This window comes from Rosa rugosa, chromosome 1 (assembly GCF_958449725.1).
Source record: "Rosa rugosa chromosome 1, drRosRugo1.1, whole genome shotgun sequence".
Lineage (NCBI taxonomy): Eukaryota > Viridiplantae > Streptophyta > Magnoliopsida > Rosales > Rosaceae > Rosa > Rosa rugosa.
In genome coordinates this window covers 36,561,601-36,585,363 of record NC_084820.1, presented here as the reverse complement: position 1 = coordinate 36,585,363, position 23,763 = coordinate 36,561,601, and the positions used below count along the sequence as shown (strand labels likewise).

Here is a 23,763-nt window from a genome sequence, read left to right as displayed (position 1 = left end):
ACCATTCATTTTCTAAATTAATCTGTGAAATTCATTTGTAAAAAAATTCAATGAAATCTGAGACTGTTTACTTATCCAACCCTATCAAACAATTGGACAGTTTTGGTGAAAGTTAAGAATCTTATGATAAATCATCCATTTCTTTTGACACAGTTGGATGACTGTGATGTCCATTTTCATTGATTTTTTTTTTTTTTGCATGCATGATCTTTAAACAGTGATCTAGTATATAAATGTTACCAATTATGATAATACTCTTATGTAACGAAAAATATGGCAGTGAGTCCTAACGGGCGTGTCTGACACAGGAGCATTTTCCTTTATCTTGCATCATATGAAACAAACTAGTTAGATGAATTCTTTATTGGATGACAGAGAAACAAAATTCAAACATGAGCCAAAATACAAGTTTTGGCCATCAATAAAATTGCAAATAAACTCTGTTGGAACCATGTCGCTGATGCGTCCTCACCCGTGTCAGAAACTCAAAGTCAAAGGACACGGTCCGACACATGTTGGAGCTGTGTCATGTCATGTCCTGTCAGAGTATCCAACACCGGAGTGACCAGACTCCTGATCAATTGAAGTCTTGGTGCTTCAGTGAGGAAATGATGTTATCTCTCGAATCAGAATGATTCATTTACTGCATGTTCCGAACACAATCAAATAACCCATCCAAATTTATAAAATGGAAAAAAAAAAAAAAAAAAGGAGAATGTGGTTTGCATTTTAATGAGAACAAAACTTTCCCTGAAAATAAAATAAAAATAATCACAGAACAAGTTCCCTAGATGGCCAATAAAACTCCAAAACAAAGAAACCATCAACAATAAAAGAAACAGACAAAACTAATAAAAAATGGAAAGAACCATCCCAAAACTCTAAAGAAACCCAGGCGCACAAGATTGCAATCACTAATGAGCTCACCAATGAGCTCCTGTCCTTCACTTGTTGAATTTTTTTTTTTTTTTTTTTTTTTTTGGGTACAAAAAAGTTTAGGTAAGAGGGAGGCTTCCCTACACTACCAGGGTCAGGGCAAACCTACGACCTCAACCCAACAGGACTTACGAAACTGGCCAGTGTCCCAGCCCAGCCCATTGGTATGGAATTATGCAGGACATTTCCTAGATAGCCCACCAAATGAGAGATTGTTGGTAGCGGGGATCGAACTTATGTGGGTTTACACCTCAAGTCCGCCCTTGCCAACTGAACCAACTCTCATTGGCTTTTTCTTTTTTCTTTTTTCTTTTTTTTTCCCCAAAACAGCATCTCTGCATTCTATGTTCAACCACCAATGAAGTAACAATACTGGAAAGAATACAGTACTCAACCAGATTCTTCAAGACTTCAATAAACAATCAGATATGTCTCTCCAGTTATGATAACTGTAATGGAAATACCTTTGCAATTCTTAATTTTTAATTAACTCAAGACTGTTCCATATGATAATATCAAAATGAGAAACACGACTGACAATGCAGTACTACCCCCTGGGACGTTTGCAGTCTTTTGGAATTATAAGTATTTTTCAAAATCTTGGGACTGTAAGAACTACAAAAGTGATGTACAACAATGCAGTAAAATGATAAGGGAATAGGAAAGTACCAGGTTCACAACATAGGGTTCTAGACTTCTAGGAATCACTGAGAAATTAGAAAAACTCCGCCTACCCACCAAAGATGTCTTGGAATGGCTCCAAGTCAACCCATGTTGCAAAAACAAGCAGAAGGTCTCAGGATTTTTCACTAATAACTCATCTTTCAGAACTTGCAAGTTACAAAGTAGCACTTGGAGCCATTGATAATCATCGAAACACTCAGAACTCTTGCACTAAAGGATTTTGAATGACTAAAACTATGACACTTAACACACGACATAAAGAAAATCAAAAAACAATAACCAATAATTTATTTGTGAATTGCATTTATTACATAATGAAGGACTTAATTATAGGGTGCTTAGTAATTGGACTTTTTAAAAATAATTCAACTGACTCCACATCAAAAAGTCTCAGGTCACCAAAGGTTTCACATACCTGATGACTGTACTATTTTACACTGCTTTGATAACACTGCAAAAGTATTTCAACTACTATTACAATGACAAGATCAAAATGAACTAAGGGGAATTTGGCAACCATATGAAGTCAACTCTGTTTATTTATTTATTTTATATTTTTTCAGAGTACTGGAAAATAAAGAGCAATTACTGCAGGGAAAAAATTGGGCATCAAGGATTCTTAGAAAAAAAAAAAAAAAAAGGCCATTGAGGAAAACAATGATGTCTCTCGAATCAGAATGGCCCATTATCTTCATGTTCTGAACTTGGTCAAATAGAACAAAACTCAAAAGTTGCTAAAATCAAACCAAAAGTAAAATCAAAGCAAATATAGATAATGAAAAATGTGATTGGTTGATTATTTAATTTTTAATCTTTTGTATACGAGAAACAAATTTTTTTTACTGAGAGTGGAGAAAATTACAAGGCAGGGAACAAGGGATTCACTAGAAGACAGGCAACAAAAACACCAAAATAAGAAACCGTCAAAATAAGTGAAATAAACAAATTAAGAAGGATGGAAAGAGCCATCCCAAAACTCTGAAGAAACCGAAGCACACAAGACAACAACAACAACTTATGAGCTCACTGTAATATCTACCTTACTAACAATAAATCCTTTTCTCAGGCATATGTGGTAGTGTGTGTACAAGAATTAAAAATAAAATATTTGTACACCAACAGATACATGCATGAAGAAGCCATAATATTTAAAACCCAAGCTTCAAAATTAAACTCGGCATCCCATTTAGCAAAAAGACATTTGATATATAGAGTATTGGGAAAAACGAAAAACTGAAAGAGGATAAACATATATTTGAAAGTCACAAATCTTTTTGAGCTGTTCTCATCATTTAACAAGAAGGTGGGGGGTTGTGGAAGAGTTCCAAATGCAAGTAGCCAAACACCAAAGAATTTTGTTATCAAACAGAATTTTGATAACGAATGTGTGTAGAAACTATACTACAAAGTTAGCCCAGCATACTGCAAGGTCAGCCATAACCAATGTAGAAGTCCACCATCAGATCAAATTTCAGGAACAAAAGAAAGTGACATAGATTTCTGGGTTGTAGCCGCCCAGAAATCCATTTGCTTTTCCTATTTTCAAATATGGCTCTATTTACTTGAGATATTAATGTAATTGTGTGAAATGCATAATGATCCAAAAAGCACCTATTCCCCAGAGCCGTGCAATCAATTCCCAACAACTAAAGCACGCCTTTGAAACAACCCAACACCACTAAACCCTTAAACACCCTCCACCACAGTTAAAAAACAGAAACTTGAGGAAATGCCCCCAAACGCTGTGGTGTTCCTGAGTTCAAAACATAGTCTACAAATTGAATAACAGAGAAGAAGGCTGAATTGAATCTTACAGAACCAAACCAGACGAGGCAATCAATCCCAGAGAAGAAGCTCCAGGCTCCAGAGACGAGTCAAAGGTAGAGTGGGCGGAATCGTAAAATTCGGGGAAATGAAGGCCAAGTACAAAACAGAGAGTCCAGCGGACAGATGGCACAAGGAGACGACAGCAGCGTAGAAAAGAAAAAGAAAATGGGAAAAATAAAGAAATTTCCTATCACTTTAAGGAATGCAATTCCTAAACGAATGAGGTTTAGGTCGTTGCAATCCCCTTTGTTTCCCAGTCCAGACGGGTCGAAACTCTTTATCTCATTCTCAATCCTCTAAATTGGATACCTCAAAACATCACTTCTCGAAATTCGATTCAAATTTTTTGAAAAAAAAACAAAAAAAATCAGTCAAAGTAAACGACGATGGCCTACGTTCCGGTAGGTTTCCGGTTCCACCCGACCGACGACGAGCTCATCCGGCACTACCTGTATTTGAAGAACAAGGTCAGCAAGGGAGAAGATGAGGCGGCCGCGGCGGCGGCGGTGGTGCCGGAGTTTGATTTGTATGGCGAGACGGAGCCCTGGAACATTTGGGAAGCCCACGGCGGAGCGGATCTGTACGACCAGGATTTGTTCTTCTTCACAAAGCTGAAGAAGGTGAATCCGCACGGCACGCGAATCAATCGGAAGATTGGGACGGGGACTTGGAGCGAAGGCGAACCGTCCAGGCCCATTTTCGTCGGGGAGAAGAACAAGAAGAACAAAACCCCAATCGGCCGGAAGAGGAAGTTCCGGTACGAGAACAAGCTCTCCGACCAGCACGGCTGCTGGTACATGGAGGAGTATAGTCTCGACGGCATCAAATCCGCCGATTACGTCATTTGCCGGCTGCGGGAGAACAACAGATCTGGAGGCGGGACCGGAGGGAATAGGGATTTGCTGGCCATATCGGTGGCGGCGTCCATGGAAGCTTCTGGACCGATTCCGGTGGGGTTCAGGTTCCACCCTACGGATCAGGAGCTGATCTGTTACTTTCTCTACAACAAGAACAAGGGCAAGGGCGGCAGAGGCCTGTCGTTCATCGCTGAGGAGGTGGAGACGGCGGCGGAGGAGGAAATTAAGGCCCTCCCGGCGGCGGAGGAGCCTCCATTGGCGACGGCGGCGGCGGAGGAGAGCAAAGACAACTGCAAAGAAGAGGAAGGCCACGCGCCGCCTGCGGAGGCGGAGGAAGAGAAGAGGAAGAACGGCGGCGGAGGCGGAGGCGATGCGGCGGCGGAGGGAGAGAAGGAGAAGACGGGCCAAGTGTTGGCGCTGGTGTCAGTGGAGGAGGAAGAGGAGAAGAAAAAGAAGAAGGAGAAGGAGAAGGAGAAGAAGGAAGGAGAGGGGCAAGCGGCTCCTCTGCTGTTACTGGAGTACGTGAAGAACAAGGACGAAGACGAGAAAGAGCTGAAGCTGGTGGCAAGGGAGGAGGAGGCGGAGGCGGTGGAGGTGGAGGTATGTAAGAAAGAGAATCAATTTTTGCATGAGTTTGATTTGTTTGGAAGCACAGAGCCTTGGGAGATATGGGACATGTTTAGGGGAGCTGAATTGTGCAACCAGGACTTGTTCTTCTTTACACAATTGAAGAAGGTGAACCCCAAGGGCTCACGCATTGGCCGCAAGGTTGGATCCGGCGGTACTTGGAGCGAAGGAGATGTCTCCAAGCCCATTGTTGATGACAGAACTGGAAACCACATTGGCCGGAAGAGGAAGTTGCGGTATGAGAAAGTTGGCTCTCCACACCATGCTTGTTGGTATTTGGATGAGTATAGTCTGCTTGATGCTGATATTGGAGATTATGTCATTTGTCGACTCCGGAAGAATGACAAGTTAGCAGCAGCAGCATTCTCATCTGGTGAACCAATCCACAGCAGGAAGAGGAAGTCCACGACTGCAGCAGAATCAAAACACCCTCCCGCTACTCCACAAGAATCAAAACATCCTTCCACTACTGCGGGAGAATCAAAACCGGAGGAGGACTCATCAAAGGCAAAGCGGAAGCGCACTACCGGGCTCACACAAGTAGAGGAAGCTGCAGCAGATGTGTTGATGAATATGGCCAACAGCACCCTCAACAACAACACATTGAAACTATTTGGTATTGAAATTGGTTCTACTCCTACTATAGGAGGAGAATGACTCTTGTTGATCTGTTTGTTTATGCCTGAAATACAGTGGAGTGGGAGTGGGAGGCCCTATCATCCCCTCCCGCTACTGTGGTGCGGGTTGATTAGGAAGGAAGGAAATCAGTGTCGGTTATTTATGCCCAAAATCCAGTAGGGAGGCTAGGCTCTCGCTCCCCACTACTGGAAGGAAGAAAATGTGTCTTTTGGACAGTCATCACTGTTATTTATTTATGCTTCAAACCCAGTTTGAGGCACTAGGCCATCAGGACTGCGGTTTCATTAGGAGGAAGAGCATATGTCTTTTGTAATTTATGTTGTTGAGCAAACTTCTAAGTTATATTTCATTTTGAGGGAAGAGCATTGTCATTTTCGATTTTCTTTGTATTTCATTTCCTTTTGATCATAACAAGTTCTCCTGATCTCAATCGAGAGCAACGAAACAGCTCTGCTTCTGTTGGACATGGTGTTGACTGTTGAATCCAGTGCGGAGCTTTGGTGCGTGCAAGTTCTCTAGGATCTGACCAATGCCTGACTAAAAGCAGCATTTTCTGACTGGGATGGTCTCACAGTTATCGGACAGGTTGGTTATCGGGTCCTTTTTTTTGTTGGTTCTTAATCCCATGGGCAGCATGCTTTAGGTTAAGTTTCATGCCTGTTATCTCTCTTTGAGCTTTCCGTTCTTTACTATTACATATATTCTCTCCCGTTTCTGGTAACTTCTTCTTGTTCTTCATGAAACTGCACAAATGAATTTGCCAAAAACGCCTTTCTGGTAGCATTTTCTGATATAAATCTAGCTCAAAAACGCCTATCTGGACTATTGAATTTGCCAAATGATGCTCTCCAACGTTCTGTCTTGGAGTTGATTTCTTTATTGGGTGGTTTCCATGTTGTTTAATTTGTACTTGACAAGTTGATTTATGTAAATTATGGGTTATGGACATATCCAGAAAGTAAATGTATTGCAAAATTTGGTATAGAAGAATGGACCAATCTTAATGTGTTGGAACACACAAAACCAAAGCAAACAAATCCTGACATCCTTGATCATCTACCAACTCGAATTATGTCTGATCCAAACAATGATGAAGAACCTAAAGATTGTTTGATATCTTCAAATGTAGGGTGTCCCCTTCCTCCCAGCTTCAGTGGGTAAGTAGACCACATTGAGGTTGTTATCATTTTTTGCAGTAAATTTACTTCAATTCCTTCCCCTTCTTGCCCTTCAGACCTATCAATGCTTATATCTGTTGCCCCTTCCAGAACTTTCATAACTTGCCTCATTGTTGGGCGACCACGAGGCTCAGGATATGCGCACAACAAACCCAAACGAAGAAAACTCTCAACCTCCTCAATGCTATATCCACCTTTACTCTTCAACCGCTCATCAAGACCATGAATCATTTCCCCTCTTTCCATTAATGTACAAACCCAATCGACCAACCCTGGCTGTCCTGCTTCAATCGGTCTTCGTCCACACACCACTTCTAGGATCAATATCCCAAAACCAAACACATCAATCTCAGCTGAGGCTCGTCCTGTTCGAACCACTTCTGGTGCCATGTAGCCCACCGTCCCAACCACTTGTGTCGTTGTGCCCCGAAGTTCACCCGGATGGTGCATTCTGGCCAACCCGAAATCCCCCAACCTTGCATTCATATCCTTACCAAGCAGCACATTGCTTGCCTTAATGTCTCTATGCAAAATCTTAGCTTCCCAACCTTCATGCAGATACAATATCCCGCAAGCCACATCTTTCAGGACCTTTATTCTCTCTTCCCAACTCAACATCATTGTCTCAGTGCAATCAAATAGCCTCTTATCCAAGCTCCCATTTTTCATGTAATCGTAAACCAAAATCAGGCTGCCTTTCTCTTTCTTGCACCAACCTCTCAATCCCACTAAATTTCTATGCTTCAGTCTTCCTAAGCTTGATACCTCAGCCAAGAACTCTCTCAACCCATGTTCACCTTCATGTGAAATTCTTTTAACTGCAACTTCTTCTCCTGCCAGTACCCCCTTATAGACCTTCCCAATCCCTCCAGTTCCAATCACATTTTTCTCCGAAAATCCCTCCGTTGCCTTACGAATCTCTTGATAATCAATCCGGTGTGGCCAATATTCCGATTCCCAAATTTCAATGTCCTCCGTTTCCCCATCCCTTTTCCTCCTTTTGGTCTTCACAAAAAGCACATATACCAAAACCCCACACCAAATGACCAAAACACTACCAACACTAATTCCTACAATAAACTCTTTTGATCCAAACACGTAGGCCTCAGAAACCACAAATGAAGGCAAATTCTGAGTGACCAAAGCGTCACCGATTGAAAAATTCGAATTACTAAAGCTCCAAGCCAATATCCTATGGCTCTCTACCAATGCCCCGGTTGCTCCACTAAACCCCACATACATTTCATCCAAAAGCACCCTAGAAAGATCAACTACCTCACTGATCAATGGCTTCTGAGGCTTTTTAACACCAGCATGAGCCATCGTCACATTAATAGTTGAACCCTGAAAATCAATCCACACTTGGTAATTGACCCCATTATTGAGCTTCAGCTCCTTGAAATTCCCACCATCCTCATTACTAGTCCAATGCCCTGCAGCCTCTGAACGAATAGACGTGAGCGAGTTAATATCCACACCAACATGGTTATTACTAGGATCCTCAAATTCTTGGTTCTTGAACACATCGAATTCAATACCAAGAATATTGTTATTGGGGTCACCATTATTGGTGAAGTTGAATAAGCCCAAATGCTGAGCAGAGCTGGCACCAGTTAAATCAGAAAAGGGCAAGAACACAAAGGCAAAGCCATGGCCGGGCTGGAGGTCTTGGACAGGTGCAAGGGAGAATATGAAGGAGGTTGAGAAGGGAATTGGAGATGAAGAGTTGGCGAGTTTTGTCTGGACTTTCTGAGCATACAAAGCACGTCCCATAGAGAATGTTGATTCATTTGTGAGGCTGAGGATGGAGGATTGGATTGTGGCGTTTCCATTGAGAAGGAGGCTGGTGGAGTTGAAGTTGGTGTTGAAGACGAACTCGGTGGTGGATGAAACTGAGTTTGATAAGCAGCTGAGGATTAATGTTATTTCAAGCACGAGTATGGTTGAAATATTGAGGCAGAGAAAGAGGGTTGGTCGAGAAGACATTAGAGGTAGAGAAAAAAGAGCTTACAGAAAGCAATCATTTGTTCTTGTTAAACAAGGAAGTGCATCTTGGGGGCTATCATGTTTGTGTTTAGATAAGTCGAGTTTTGTTATCACTTGTTTCTTCATGAAGGTAAACCTTAATTGACCTCTTTGAGAACTGTTCATTAGTTGGACATTGTTGAAAACGTGTTTATGTTTGTCTCCAAGGCCCTGTTTCTAATTTTCTTCGCATTGCTTAAACTTGTTTGAATGTTTCAAGTTGAGCATATTATTGACTTTTATGATCATGACTGCTTCCAGACGCAAGGGGATACAACAACTTCAGCATTTGACCATTGACTTTGATTTGGTAACATTAGTGCTGTTGGGCATATATTTTTATTTTGTAACATTTAGGATGAACTGTAAACTAGGTTTATAATGATGAGTGATTATTTACTGTATTACATATTTCAGTTTTACTGTATTAAGATTATTCGTTTCAGAGTTACCCACAGAATGCATTCCACCTTACTAATCAAACCTCAGTACAACTTACAAGAATTAGTACCCATGTGGGCTTGACAGGGTCATACCTTCTTTCTGGTAAGTGTCCCATAATGTAAAATTTTATTTTACCATTGGCAAGTCTCACAGCAGGGTCATCCCATTCTTGGTTCCCAAAAATACCAAAGAATGGACAAAGGTACCAGTTTGACTAACAGATAATAACTATATGAACAATTTGGAATTATCAATCTATGGAAGCTCTTTTTTTCTTTCTAATAAGGGTAAAGCTGGCAAGTATGCGACTGGGTACAACAGCACCACAACTGGTCATTCTGATATTTCTTCTTACCACACCAAGTAAAGGCGTATCTGATGAAGCAGGACTCTTACACTAGTACTTACTATACAGGGTACAATACTATATTAGAGGGGAGCTTAGCTCTCTCTATCTCTCCTCCGTGTGTGTATGTGTTATATGGTCAAAGGGATCCAGGGACCCAGCTCGATGCTCCATGCTCGACGCTTGTTGAGGAAAATGAATAGAAATGATTGATGGAATAGCTCATACAGCTTAATGCCTTGAAGCAGAAGATGAATTTGTCGTCCCTTGCTTACCAGGCCTATTCTTGTCAAGTCGTGCCCGTCGAGCATATTCTTGGATCCGACGATCATGCTCTTTAAGCATCTGATCAACATTGTTTGACGAAACAAGTAACGGGCCAGAGACATATATTTTGTTTCCCTTGGGACCACGACCATTCTGAAAAGAATTTTGAGGATCAATCCAAGTTCAACTAACTATGAAACAGAATCTGACAAGAATCCAGGGTATCACACAAAAACTGAGTAAATTATGACAGGTAAGAGATAAGAGAATGTTGTAGAGAAAAACAAAACTAACCAGATTTGCTTTCTCATCTTCTATCTGATGACCACCGGTGATTCTCTGCGGGTGACGCATCTGATCCTGCCTTTTGGTGAAATCCTCTCCATCAAATGACCCTTGAAATCTGCCTACTTGTCTTGCTGTTTCAGGCCGTGAAGTACCTGGTTTCTCTTTTTGATCTTCAGAGGGAGCAGTCGTCCTAGCCAATACTAAACCAGATAACTTTGACAAGTTGGTTCTATTAGAATCACCACGTTCCCTCCCAGATTTAGCCCATGCAGGTCCATGGATGAGTGGTCCGGATACTGAAGTCCTCTTATTATGGTTCTCTGAGAAATCCTTTCTAGCGTCTTTATCCGTTCGCAACTGTTTGGATGGATCAATCATGAAACTAGAAACAGCTTCCTCCCTATGAGGATTGAACATTTCACTTCGTATATTTGGATTGGAATATCCCTGTCTTTTCTGTGCGTATAGAGGAACTGACATCAGACAAAACTAAACCAGAGACAGATGCATTTTTAAATTTCTATTAGCACACCTCAATTTCAAAAATAAAGGGCAAAACAATTATACAGCAAAAGTAATATAAGATGTGCATGTGTTGAAGAAGAAATCTTCAAAAACCATAAACAAAGACCATGGAAATATGTCTTAAAAAGAAAAGAACAGAAAGTTTCTTTTGAAACGTGTACATCCAAGCAATTTTGAAAGAAGCTGCAGTTTAATCTTGATGCATAATACTCAAAAGAAAAAATTGAGATTCTTCGGAAAACAAACTACTTGTTCTGATTTGTGACACTCAATCAATTGGCATTCTGTAGTAGAGGCAGCTAACCTCCAATATGATATATACATCTATATTCCTAGTATCTTCCTTCTAACATTCGATATAGACAGCATGAAATTAAATGTTTAAAAAACAAAGTATCCATAAGCCCAAGACTCTTGTAAGTGAAGGATTCACTGCTTGAAACACAAAAAGTCCAAGAAGCCCATAACAGGTTTTAACTAACTCTCAGATTCAATTAAGAGATAAAGTTCAAGAGTTCAGAAACGAAGGGGTCATGTTGAATTGATAGTCACTACACAACTTGCCCTCCTATGGCATACATGGCATACAATTAAGTAATCTAAGTCATGGGCAAAGCCAACTAGAAATGGCTGCAAAACACCATAATTTTAGACAATGATTTAAGACAATTGTAAATCCATGCCCTTGGTAGAATATAAGAGGAAAGTTCCATTTTCTGACATTAATGTCTTTTTTCGGGTCCACTGTTGTATTTTCTTATCTTAGGTAACAAATGAAAACATCAGTTTTTATTTTCGAGTGTAAAACCTCATTTCAAAAGTATGTTTGCTTAATATTAAATTTTTTTCACCACATTTATAAAAAAACTTCTATTAACTTCATTTTAACCAAAGGACGAGACTTCATGCCGCAACACTAGGATTAAAAACTTAAATAAAGTTACCTGTACTGATGTAGTTGACTCAGCATTAGCATTTGATGCAGAAATTGCTGAGGGTGGTCCTCTGGTTCCTAGGTCTGATTTCTGTGCCCTTCCTCCACTTGCTCCTTGCCTAAAAGAAGTGTTCCAAAATTTAAAGTTCCATCATCCTTGTACAATATCCAAAAGAGTACTGATCTTAGGAATTAAGATGTACCTTCTAGCTTCTTCTTCTCTCAATTTTGCATCAATCTCTTTGCTTGGGGGGTACTTGGGCAAACTTGAAGGCTCACAAGCCAGAGGTTTGGTGGTAAAGTACTGTAGAAAGAATATTATATGGTTACTACAGCTAAAAGAATTCATGGACCCCATTGGTTATCAATAAACAGCTCCTAAACAAAACAAATCATTGATTTCTTTTAGGAGGTTTAGAAAATGCAAATTTTCAGGTAATGTTTTGACAGCTATTAAAATAGAATTCTTATTGTTGGTTTGGAAGAAAAAGCGTCGTTAAACACTTCATAATAATAAATAGATAAAAATATGTATCAGCATTCATAACACTAGTGGTGTTGCAATTAAAAATATATATCTGTGTGTGTGTGTGTGTGTGTGTGTGTGTCTGTATCCTCGCACCTCACTATTGAGAGCAATAGCAGCAGTTCCTCGATCAGCAGGATCCAAAGATAGTAAACTTTCCATCAGCTGCAGAGCAACAGGAGGAAGGTCCTTAAAAGTCTCTGCAACACATCTTCTATAAGGTTGTGGCGGTCTTATCACTGTTGAATGCCGCAAGTGTAATTTACGCCAATAATCCTCAGATGGTGAGCCACAGAGCTTAAAAATTTTATGCAACTGTTCAACCTACAACATACAGATAAACTACTCAAAATAATAATAATAATAAAGATAAAGATGCTTATAGGCACCATATAATACAATCATGATACATTGGAGAAATGATTAACCAACAGATTTCTTAACATATGTGCATATGTTTATCTGTCAGAAGACAGAAGCGTAAGTTCACTTCAAATCTGAAAAGGACAGAGAACAGATGTACCTCTGAAGAACATATGAACCGTATATGATTCCATTTGTGCTCTTCCTTATTACAGTTGATCATAAAAATGATTGGTCTCAACTTTATTTTTCATACAATACAAGCATGATATATTGGAGGAACGATTAACCAACGGATTTCTTAACAAATGTGCATATGTTTATCTGTCAAAAGACAGAAGGAAAAGTTCACTTCGAATCTGAAATGGACAGAGAACAGATGTACCTCTGAAGAACATATGAGCTTATAAGACGAGCTCTTCCTTGTTACATTTGATCATAACAATGATTGGTCAACTTTTATTTTTCGTATATAATGATGAGCCATTTGAATTTAACTATTACCATCCAAGAATTATTGCAGATATAATTAGTGAAAAACTCTGTCAATGAAATGATTATCATATCTAATCAAGCTTCTATAACTAGCCTTTATACATGAAATAAAATATACTTCCCATGCAACTTCCAATCTCAACAACGTCTATATAAGCCAAAATTGAAAATAAGAATCAAGAAAATAGAGTCATAATTCAGTTTTATACTTGAGTCTAATTAAAACTGTGATAATTCCACAGTATAACAATGATTTAATCCAGCCCACGAGGTCATAAATGATGGATGCATCTCAGAGAAGGGGAGAGGCAGAGGAAATTGTAAATTTGTTACCTCAGTTTTTCCTGGCAGGATTGGTTTTCCAGAATATAATTCTCCTAGAATGCAACCAGTGCTCCACAAATCCACTGCAACCCCATATTTAGAGGCTCCAAGTAGAAGTTCTGGAGGTCGATACCAGAGAGTTACCACACGGCTTGTCAGTGCAACACTGTGATGTGGATCATAAAAGCTTGCCAAGCCAAAGTCCGCAATTTTCAAGATTCCATTGTTGTCAACAAGAAGATTTGACCCCTTTATGTCACGGTGCAAAACACCATGACTATGACAGTGATTAAGTCCACTGAGAAGTTGCTGCATGTAGCACTTAACCTAATATGACATAAAGATTCTAGAAGTTAGGTATGAAGATGACTAGCAAAAGTTAAGCTTAAGGCGAAAGTACTAGAATAATCAGAAGTGTAAAATTGTCAAACTACCTGAGGTTCAGAGAAATTAATCCCTGGTCGTGATGCAAGTCCTGTAAGATCATGTTCCATATACTCAAAAACAAGGTACAAGCTGCTTGATGTCCGTGATGTAATCAATCCTTCCAATTTTATTACATTAGGATGATCAAGCCTACGCAAGAAAAGGATTTCCCTTGCCATAAACTTGACACTCTCAGTGTCAAGATTATCAAATCTTACTTTTTTCAAAGCAACAAATTTATCATTCAGGACATCACGGGCCTTGTAGACGCTACTATAAGTTCCTTGCCCAATCTGAAAGAAGTAGATGCCAAAACATGACGAAGAAAGCAAGAATCAGTAAATATTAAAATAAAATAAAAAAGTGAGTAAGTAATATTAAAGCTCAGTCTAGATCTATATTTACACAAGACCAGATAAGAAAAATTGAGTATCAAATATCAAGTAAAGAACACAGCATACTTTATTTAACTTCTGGAAAGTATCAGCTCGACGAGGTGTCCAGCCATTGATAGCTTCAGCTGCAGCTGCAGAGAGCCAACCAGGCCACCCAGCGGCTACCTGCTCAGCCACAGTAACATTTGGAATTCTTCTTGAACCCGGATGATCAAGAACAGTAACCTCAGGCTTTTCTATCTTCTTACTCTTATTCTGGTCATCATATAATCGCACAGAACCACTGATTGCCTTGTCAATCAACATAACTTTCACAGCACCACCGGCACCAGCAGCACCATCCAATCTATCTTTAGTACGAACAACCTCTCTTTTTGAAGAATTCAACCGTGGAACCTTGATCCCTGAGTGTCTCTTACTCGAAGCCAAAGATGATCTTTTTGGTGGGCTTTCCCGGCTATCTTCAACCGCAGAAGGCTTCCCACATATTAAACCCATTTTGCACTATAGACAATAAATATCCCCCTCCAAAACCCTCCTTCACAAGCAAAACTCACAACCAAAAAAAACCAATCCAAACCTCCTTCTTTACCCAACTATATAACAAAGAATCTACCTGCACAATCAAATATCCTCATATACTTGATCCAATACCCATTTCTTAAGATAAACATCCGATTCAAGGTCAAGACCAATGATCAGCCAGCAAAATGAACTATAATAAGAATCCAAATTCAATACCCACGTCACCAAATTCAATCCAATAAGACCTCAAAGACACTAGCTTTTTTAATCAATAAACTCAACACTAGCCTTATTGCTGCGGAAAGTAGGAAACTTTTTGAGCAAGTGAGATGAATACCTTGAGAAAAAAGAGACCCAGAAAAAGCAATCAAGAATTGAGCAATGAATGGACTGACGGAGGCTTGATTACCAAGAATGAGCAGCAGAAGCAAGCAGGGGTTTTTTTTTGGGTTGATTGTTCAAACTTCAACGCGTATTCAAAACTTATATATTGATTTGTGCATAAAAATATAAGAGACGGCCTTTGCCGGCTATTTTCTCAGTCAACAAAACACACACTCCTAACCTTTCTTCTAGTTTTCCACTTCCACCTTTGCACTTAAAGTAACAAAAAATAACAGTTGGAGTTGGTTTTGCGTTCAAAGTAGGTTAGTGGGTTCTGTTTGCAACTTTGATGCTTGCATTAACGCGTTTTTATTCAACCAGTAACCATCTTCTTCAATATGATTGAATAAAATAAATCCTCGGTACCAATCAAAATTAGGGTCTTGATGATGGTTGGGGAAGGCCAACGGAGAGAATAGTATTTTGGGCCTTTGGCCATGTACAAAACTCGGCTATAGAATATGACAATTATTTTAGATATATGAAGTCAAAGGATGGAATATAAAACCTAGATGAGAATTCAGACGGAGAATATGACAACTATTTTAGACTGAAACGATCAAAGACTAGAAGCCGAAAGATCATTAACATGGTCACTATTGAGTCATGCATGGCTACAATTCAAGTGGTACGGCCTAATAGGGTCGTCTTTTTGTATTGAATGGTTGTTTTGAGCCTCTAAATAGAGTTTATAATGAACTCCGAGTCATATTCCAATTGGAGGTTTGTTGAAACTTTGATTAGAGGTTTGAGGAGATCATCTATATGAGCTTTGACGTCTATCAACAGTTGGAACTAGGGCTGTCAATTCCGACACGACCCGATAACACGACTCGAAACCTGCACGAAATAAAGCGGGTTGAACCCGTACGATTAAAAAGCGGGTCGGCGGTGAGTCAACCCGCCATGACCCATTTAATAAATGGGTCGGCTACGGGTCAACCCGCCAACACGAAGTGAACCCGTATAACCCAATTATGCTGTACTTCTTCTTGAAATTTTGGACGTTGGGAGTATTTGATCATAGGATTAAACAATTTGAAATATTTTGCTTTATAATTATTGGATTTAATTATTTATGAATTATAGATAATTATTTATATTCTTTGTCTTGTAGAGTTTTTAGCGAATTTAATCAATTTATGCATTTTTTTTTAGTTAAATAGGTCGTATTGTTAACCTTTAAATGAGTCATTTTGTCTAACACTACACAACCTATTTATTAAATGTGTTAAGCAGGTTGGAAACGGGTAACCCGTTTAATAAATAGGTTGAGTTTGGGTTTAAATTTTTGACACGATTATTAAATGGGTTGGGTTTGGGTTTGTCTCTTAAGACACGACAAATACCTTGACCCGACACGAACCCAACCCGACACGACTCATTGACAGCCCTAGTTGGAACCGTAGAATGACCCACATTTCTTGCACCAGCTAGGAGAGGAGAAACTTCCTCATCAGAAACGGCAGAAACTAGGACGCTCTATTGTCTTCACATACCCATCAAATTAATTTTGACAAAGTATGTCTGTTGAGTAATCCACTCGATTGTTGCATTAATTTGAACATGTTATAAGTGTTTTGTTAATAACAAATTAAGGTTGAATTAATGAAAGCATCTCCAATAAATTACTTCAGCTCCAATAAATCTCTTATCTCTTTTCATATTTTAGGGGATCCTTAGAATTCATGCATGTTTTCCATCCCCTACTCATATGTCGAATAAGGTAGAATATAGGTAACGATAATATCCAATACAATTGTGACATGTAATAAATTACCATCTTGTAGCTTTTAAGGTAATGTTTGTTAGCCTAGATATGAGAGTGGATGGGTTAGATAAAATTTATCATAGTCTAGTACATGTTTGGTAAACTAGATTGTAGGAACTTGATGAATCTAATTATGTTAGGTCACACTGTAGCTAGATAAGTTTTTTTTTTTTTTTTTTGAAGTATGAATAAGACACAGTTTGAAATAGATTAGCTTAAATCATAAGCAGCTATTGCTTTCAGCTTATAAAAGCTGCTTTTTACCAACTTCTATAAGTAGCAACTTAATGGTGTAACTTTTGAAATAAGCTGCTTTATTTAATTTTACCAAACACGTTAAGCAGTTTTTTTCACAGCATAAGTTATGCCACTGAGCCTAAATCTCATCTGCTTATCCATGAGTTTGACAATGACTTACACCCCCTACAAAGTTGTTGTTCCTTAATGTCTAAGGTCAAACACATGTTCCAAGAAGGGAAAAGAAGTGTTGATTATTTAGCTAAGTTCAATTCGACAGCTAATTGTAGGATTGTCGTTCTGGATAAGATTATTGTTGATGATATTTGTGGTGTTTCTCTTCCCAACCTGGTGCCTAATAATTTAGTTTAGTTCTTTTTTTTTTTTTTACTTGGGCCTTTGGCCCTTGGCCCCATGTAACCACACAAAAAAACGAAAAAAATTGACTCAAAATGAACCCAAAATGATGGAACAAAGAAAATGCTACATTTTCATTCATCTCCACCTTCAACTTCAACTTCAACTATATCATTATCATGTTGAGAAAATGTAAAAGTTGTTCTCCTTCTAAGCTTTCTTTCTCTATTGCATATCTGTTTTGAGAGTTGGAGGTGAAACCCACCAAGGGGTATTTGGCCCCATTGTTTTTCGAATCGTCTTTACCAAAATCGTTGCTCTCTTCATCTTCGGTCTATCCATTTTCTTATCTCTTCTCTTTTGATTCATGGCTGCACTTCTCCGCTAGGAAAATGGTAGTAGCAGTTTTCCCCTTCATAGGACAAGGAAGAAAACCGACTAGCTGCCATATCTTTTCGGATCTCTCTTATGGAAAATTGGATTTGCAACCCCATCAACGAGATCTCAATTTGAGGTCTTCACTCTTTTAGGACAAGTTTATTTGATGCAGTCGGAAAGATCACCTAAGGTTTACAAGCAATAAACCTAAAACAAAGGTTTTGGAGTCCACCAGAGATAAATCTCAATTTGATTGATAATATGATAAAAGATAGGTTCTGCAGCCGTTTAAGGTTGCATATATATGAGAAAAGAAACCCTAGGGCGACTAACAATGAAACCCTAAAGCCTATGGGTAAAAATAAAACAAATCCAAAACAAACTAGGAAACTGAATATTCTGAAAAAAGGTAAATTGCAATTTTGAGGCCCTAAACGACCCCGAAAAATCCCACACATCATGGCATAGCAATGAGTTTTGTTCCTGGCGTCGTTCCCTTTCCGGAAAGCTATAGCAATTGCGAATCGGACACCGAATGCCAAAGTTGCAATAGTAACTTGAGTTTTCCTCCTTTTGCACGATCAAGTTGTTCTTCAATTCGGACTGCCATTCGTTCTACATCATTATTAAAGATGAAAAAGGTACTAAATTGCTGGAGTTCCTTGGAAATGCATCATCTATGGAATCATTAGCTCGAATGGTGAAGTTTTTCACTAGATTGTTTGATAAAGCATGAGAAATATCATTTTTCGTGCTAGGCTGGAGGATGTGGGTTGTACCCATATTTTAGGCCCCGACTGTTTTTCTTTGTAACCCCATCTGTAGGCAATAACTCCTTTCGAAGATAGTTCTTTTTGGACTCTATACTGGTTATACTTTTAAGAGAAATTTAAATCAAGGTCTAATTTCGTAGTTCAATAATGGATCCAGTCCAATTACTTTTCTTTGTTAATTGCGATCCATTGACTATTTGTTCTGTCTAATTTGCTCATTCAGGTCAAGAAATGAAACAAATTTAAATTACCTGATTTTTGCGAAATTTTCATTATTATTATTATTTTTTATTTTTCAAATATTGAAATTTAACATCATCATTCAAAAAAATTTGAATAAATATAAAATAAACATAACTAAACAATATAAAACTTAAAACATCAAGTCAACCAAACCACGATGTATAATTAAAGAACTTGAAATCAATTTAACCAAAACCCTTATCACAAATGGTACCTGAATTTATCTTCTATCTTATCGATCACAACTAGTACCTGAACTTCAATTTCGATCACAACTAGTACCTGAACTTTTCGATTTAATTTCAAATGGTACCTATCACTAACTTCCGTTAATGTTCCGTTAAAAACTGACATGTGCCAAACATGTGACTCATTTTTCAAGAATAAATTTGTAAAATTACCTCTCTTTTTTTTTTTTTTGGTAATATCACTTATTTTCACTTATATTGTGGCTATAAAAAATGAGACTATCAAAATTCAAAGAGAGTTTCTATTGGGACCTCCAAATTTGCTCACTTGACCTCACTCTATTATGAATTATTAAATGACATATATAACCTACTATAAAATGACTATTAAGGACAATAATTATATCAAAAAAATATTATATTTATTTTATGTAGACTTTCCAATTCAATAATATTAGATTGTATTCCTTATTATTTTCCTTATCTATTTTCATATTCCAATTTCACTACATACTCATTAAAGCATTCACATATATTTAATAATAATTAAAAATATGATTAAGATCATGTGACATAAAAATGTATGATATATATGTTGAACGCATATTGGTGAGGGAAAACAAAATAAATCCTCTTATGATTTATGACCTAAATCTAAGTCCATCCATCATATTTGCAAAAAAAAAAAAAAGTCAGCAGTTAAAAAAAAACTAAAAATATTTAAATAATTAATCATGAGGTACAAAAAATACAGAAAAAAAATTAACATTAAAAAACAAATTATTTCTTTATTTTTTTTCACAGCTAAAATAGAAAAAAAAAAGTTTAAAAAAAAAACCACAGAATAGTTCATGTCATTTTACTCAATACCTTGTGTTTTTATTGGAAAAGAGATTTATGCATGTTGTTTGATTAAGAAATGTAGATTTAGTTAAGATCTATAGAATAATTAAATCATTGAAATGACTAAATTTTTTATTTTAAAGATAATAATTTGTTTGAAAATTATATGAGTGAGGTTATTTGAGGAACTTTAGTGAGGTTTAGTGAATAAATTTAGTATTTGAAAATTTGTTAAGAGGTGTGAAAAGCATAGAGGTCAAGTGAGCAAATTTGGAGGTTCCAATAGAAAAACTCAAATTCAAAAGGAAAAACTTTCAACTTCAATTAAAAATATGAATGAAAGGGAAAAAAAAAGAATTATGAAAGTTTTGATAAGCTTTATTAACATATTAATTGATCAAATATCTAGTAAAGAAAATTATTTAGATGGGTATTTTCGTCAAACTACTTTTGAGTATAGGTCATGTGTTTTGCACATGTTAGTTTTTAACGGAACATTAACGGAAGTTAGTGATAGGTACCATTTGAAATGAAATCGAAAAGTTCAGGTACTGGTTGTGATCAAAATTGAAGTTCAGGTACCATCGATAAGATAGAGGATAAGTTCAGGTACCATTTGTGATAATAACACTTGAAAGTATGCAAAGCATGAGTTCAGTTTTTAGGTATATATGAGTAGATCACTTCTGTAAACTTTCAGCCAAATTGATAATCATTAAGGCATTCAAAAATGCAATTTACACGAACGGTTCAGGTTGGACAGATTCAGTTCGTTGTGTAAGTTGCAGTTTTAGATGCCTTAACGATCATCAATTTGGCTGAAAATTTGCATAAGTGATATATAATCGGACTTAAAAACTGAACAGTTAAGATGTGAATATGTGATCGAAAAGTGGTCAAAATATGGAAATCCGTTCCTTAAGCTAAGTTAAGGACCTCCTTAGCAGAGCAAGATTATAATATATATATATATATATATATATATATATATATATATATATATATATATATATATATATCCTATCCAAAGTGAGGCCTTACTCTGAAATTAAATTGTGAGGTTGGAGTTTTCGGTCTCATATCCACACCTCGACCATTCAGTTTTTAGGTACTAATGTATAGATCGTCTCTGCAAAATTTCAACCAAATTGATGGTCGTTAAGGCATTGATAACTGCCTTAAAGCTAGTACGGTTTAGGTTGGACAGATTCAGTTCGTCCATTGGTTTAAGCGAGTCAAATACCTTAAAGATCATCAATTTGGTTGAAATTTTGCAGAGATGATCTATATATTAGTACCTAAAAATTGAACGGTCGAGATGTGGATATGAGACCGAAAAGTGACCCTAAACTCCAACCTCACACTTTAATTTCAGAGCGAGGCCTCGCTCTGGATAGGATCTATATATATATATATATATATATATATATATATATATGAGCATTTTAATGCGACGTTTTAATTGTTATTTTGTCATATTTACTTAATTATTTCCTTAAATAAATCCTTCTTCTTTAGGAAAGTTTCTATCTTTAGGAAGTTTCTATTTTTAGTCATTTTAATAAAGGACTAAATACTTGTTACTCCCTGTACTTTTCTCCATATAACTGTTCAGTCCAAAATTTTTAAATTAAACAGGTTAGTCCTTATTCTCTCTAATTTTCACACAATAAGTCCAAAATGACTATTTTACCCCTCATTTTTTATTTTTTGTTATTTTTTTATTTTTCTCTCTTTTTTTTTATTTGTTTCTTCTTCTTCTTCTTCTTCTTCTTCTTCTTCTTCTCTCTCTCTCTCTCTACCGAGCCACCCTCCGCCGCGTTTGCACCTCATGCGTCTTCCGCCTCCACCCGGCTAGATTCTACCCTATCTGCTTCCTCTTCCAAGACCTCCAGAGGCGTAGTCCCGGCTGCACCTCGAGAAGCACCACCACTCGTTGTTCTCCTTCGGCGCAACAAAATAGATACAAACCCCCAATCATCTGGGTATTCAATTTTGCTTTCTTTCACACATTACCAACCCCCAATTTCACTTGCTCGCAATCCGAACTTCCTCTTGTTCTTCTTCTTCTTCTCCAGCAATCTCACATACTCATCCCCATCCACCTCTTCAACCTTGATGACCTTGGGCTGTTCCTTAGCGAAGAGAGTGACGAAGAAGGAGGAGCGAGGCCTCTTTAGGCGGGGGCACGAGTAGACGATCTATGCATTAGTACCTGTTATTTTGTCATATATATTATAATCTTGCTCTGCTAAGGAGGGTCCTTAACTTAGCTTAAGGAACGGATTTCCATATTTTGACCACTTTTCGATCACATATTCACATCTTAACTGTTCAGTTTTTAGGTCCTAATGTATAGATCACTTATGCAAATTTTCAGCCAAATTGATGATCGTTAAGGCATCTAAAACTGCAACTTACACAGCGAACCGAATCTGTCCAACCTGAACTGTTCGTGTAAATTGCATTTTTGAATGCCTTAATGATTATCAATTTGGCTGAAAATTTACAGAAGTGATCTACTCATATATACCTAAAAACTGAACTCATGCTTTCCATACTTTCAATGGTTATCATCACAAATAGTACCTGAACTTTTGTGCACCGGCCAATTTGATACCCAGACTCTCAATGATATCAATGTGGTACCTGAACACTTATTTTGCTATCAACGAGACACTTCCGTCAGATTTCGCAGACGGCTCCATTAGATGTGTGACGTGGCAAGCACGTGGAGACAAAAAAAAGTATAAATGACCAATTTACCCTTTTATTTTGTTAATTTGTTTTTTTTTTCTTTTTTTTTTTAAATGACTAAATCAAGCCATATACCAAATTTCTGGGTATTCATTGTTTTGGGATGCTCTTGATGATGTTGTTAAGTCCGAGAATTTGAATAAAGAGAGTTACAAGAGTATCGAAACGTTCAAGGATCGCGAAGGTTCTTACAGGAGAAGATAATTAAGTAACTAATTAAATCCTAGTTAATTTTTTTTCTTCTGGAAAAAAAAATTAAAATTATGGGTCTGTTGTTTCATTGTTGTTCATCGATTGCCTGGTCTGGGTTCTAAAAGAACAAAGAAGAATGGCAAGTCTCTCCTTCTCGATCTCTCTTTAACTCTATCCATCCGAATCCGTTAAAGCTTCAACCTTTAAGGCTTTGACCCAACCATCACCAAATCCAAATCCAAATCCAAATCCAAATCCAAATTCAACCCACTAGATTTGCAAGAGAATAAGTGAATTCAGAGAAGCAAAGCAATGGCACTATGGATGGAGAAAGTCGCCGAACCCCAAACCGAAAGCGAAAAAGCTGGCCTTGATGCCATCGCCATCTTCAAAGAATCTGCTGCTATTGAACTCAAGGTCCTCTCTTTCTCAACAAGTAAAACAATTTTATGACTCTGGTCTTTTGTGTTTAAAATTTTACTGGGTTTGTAGGAGAAGGGCAACGAGTTTGTGAAAAAGGGTAAGAAGCATTACTCGGATGCCATAGACTGCTACACCAGGGCAATCAATACCCAAGCGTTGAGTGACCCAGAGACATCTATTATGTTTTTGAATAGAGCCCATGTCAATCTCTTGCTTGGTAATTGCAAGTATGATCTCATGCTTCTTGATGATGGCTTCTTCATTTAAAAATTCCATTCAGAAAGAAATTGGGGGTAATTGCAAGAATTGGTTTAGGGTTAGGGTTTTCTAGCAAGATTGGGGTTTTTAGATGTGATGGGTGGAATTGAGAAATTATCGGGTTTGATGGGAAAGAAAGCGATCCAGAGTTTCTGGGTTTCAATATGAACAAGTGGGTTGAATGATGAGGAATGTTGCTATAATTTTAAAATCCCCAATCCATGAATCAAGATTTCAACCCGGAATCCTCTAAACACTAATTCCAAAAATTTCAAGGAAAAAAGAAAGAGAGGATCTGAGGAAGGATGAGGACGGGAGAATAAGAAAG

The 23,763-nt window shown here is 37.8% G+C and overlaps 3 protein-coding genes across 4 annotated transcripts; 1 reads left to right on the top strand and 2 right to left on the bottom strand.

Annotated features, from left to right (window-relative positions):
• The first annotated feature begins 988 nt into the window (after window positions 1-988).
• On the top strand, window positions 989-5,943 carry LOC133724787 (uncharacterized). Its single transcript, XM_062151638.1, has one exon. It carries the CDS (start codon window positions 3,834-3,836, stop codon window positions 5,586-5,588), a length of 1,755 nt encoding a protein of 584 aa, XP_062007622.1. The 5' UTR covers window positions 989-3,833; the 3' UTR covers window positions 5,589-5,943.
• Window positions 5,944-6,524: 581 nt separating this feature from the next.
• On the bottom strand, window positions 6,525-8,914 carry LOC133724786 (probable L-type lectin-domain containing receptor kinase VII.2). Its single transcript, XM_062151637.1, has one exon. It carries the CDS (start codon window positions 8,732-8,734, stop codon window positions 6,623-6,625), a length of 2,112 nt encoding a protein of 703 aa, XP_062007621.1. The 5' UTR covers window positions 8,735-8,914; the 3' UTR covers window positions 6,525-6,622.
• A 367-nt stretch (window positions 8,915-9,281) lies between these two features.
• LOC133724785 (probable serine/threonine-protein kinase At1g54610) lies at window positions 9,282-15,303 on the bottom strand. 2 transcript variants are annotated; one of them, XM_062151636.1, is made up of 9 exons: window positions 14,969-15,303; window positions 14,173-14,722; window positions 13,720-14,004; window positions 13,295-13,612; window positions 12,200-12,427; window positions 11,781-11,881; window positions 11,588-11,696; window positions 10,125-10,574; window positions 9,282-9,983 (listed from the first exon to the last, which is right to left on the bottom strand). In XM_062151636.1, the coding sequence occupies exons 2-9, from the start codon at window positions 14,602-14,604 to the stop codon at window positions 9,795-9,797; spliced, it is 2,112 nt and encodes a 703-aa protein (XP_062007620.1). In that variant the 5' UTR covers window positions 14,605-14,722; window positions 14,969-15,303; the 3' UTR covers window positions 9,282-9,794. The 2 variants fall into 2 exon arrangements, with proteins under 2 accessions (XP_062007620.1, XP_062007617.1); XM_062151633.1 differs by having other exon boundaries at window positions 14,173-15,303.
• Window positions 15,304-23,763: the final 8,460 nt, after the last annotated feature.

Coding starts and splice junctions, on each gene's coding strand:
- LOC133724786 (XM_062151637.1), bottom strand. CDS start 8,734: ATGTCTTCTCGACCAACCCTCTTTCTCTGCCTCAATATTTCAACCATA.
- LOC133724787 (XM_062151638.1), top strand. CDS start 3,834: ATGGCCTACGTTCCGGTAGGTTTCCGGTTCCACCCGACCGACGACGAG.
- LOC133724785 (XM_062151633.1), bottom strand. CDS start 14,604: ATGGGTTTAATATGTGGGAAGCCTTCTGCGGTTGAAGATAGCCGGGAA. Junction 13,613..13,719: donor TTAATTTCTCTGAACCTCAG/GTAGTTTGACAA, acceptor ATGTCATATTAG/GTTAAGTGCTACATGCAGCA. Junction 9,984..10,124: donor AAGATGAGAAAGCAAATCTG/GTTAGTTTTGTT, acceptor AATTCTTTTCAG/AATGGTCGTGGTCCCAAGGG.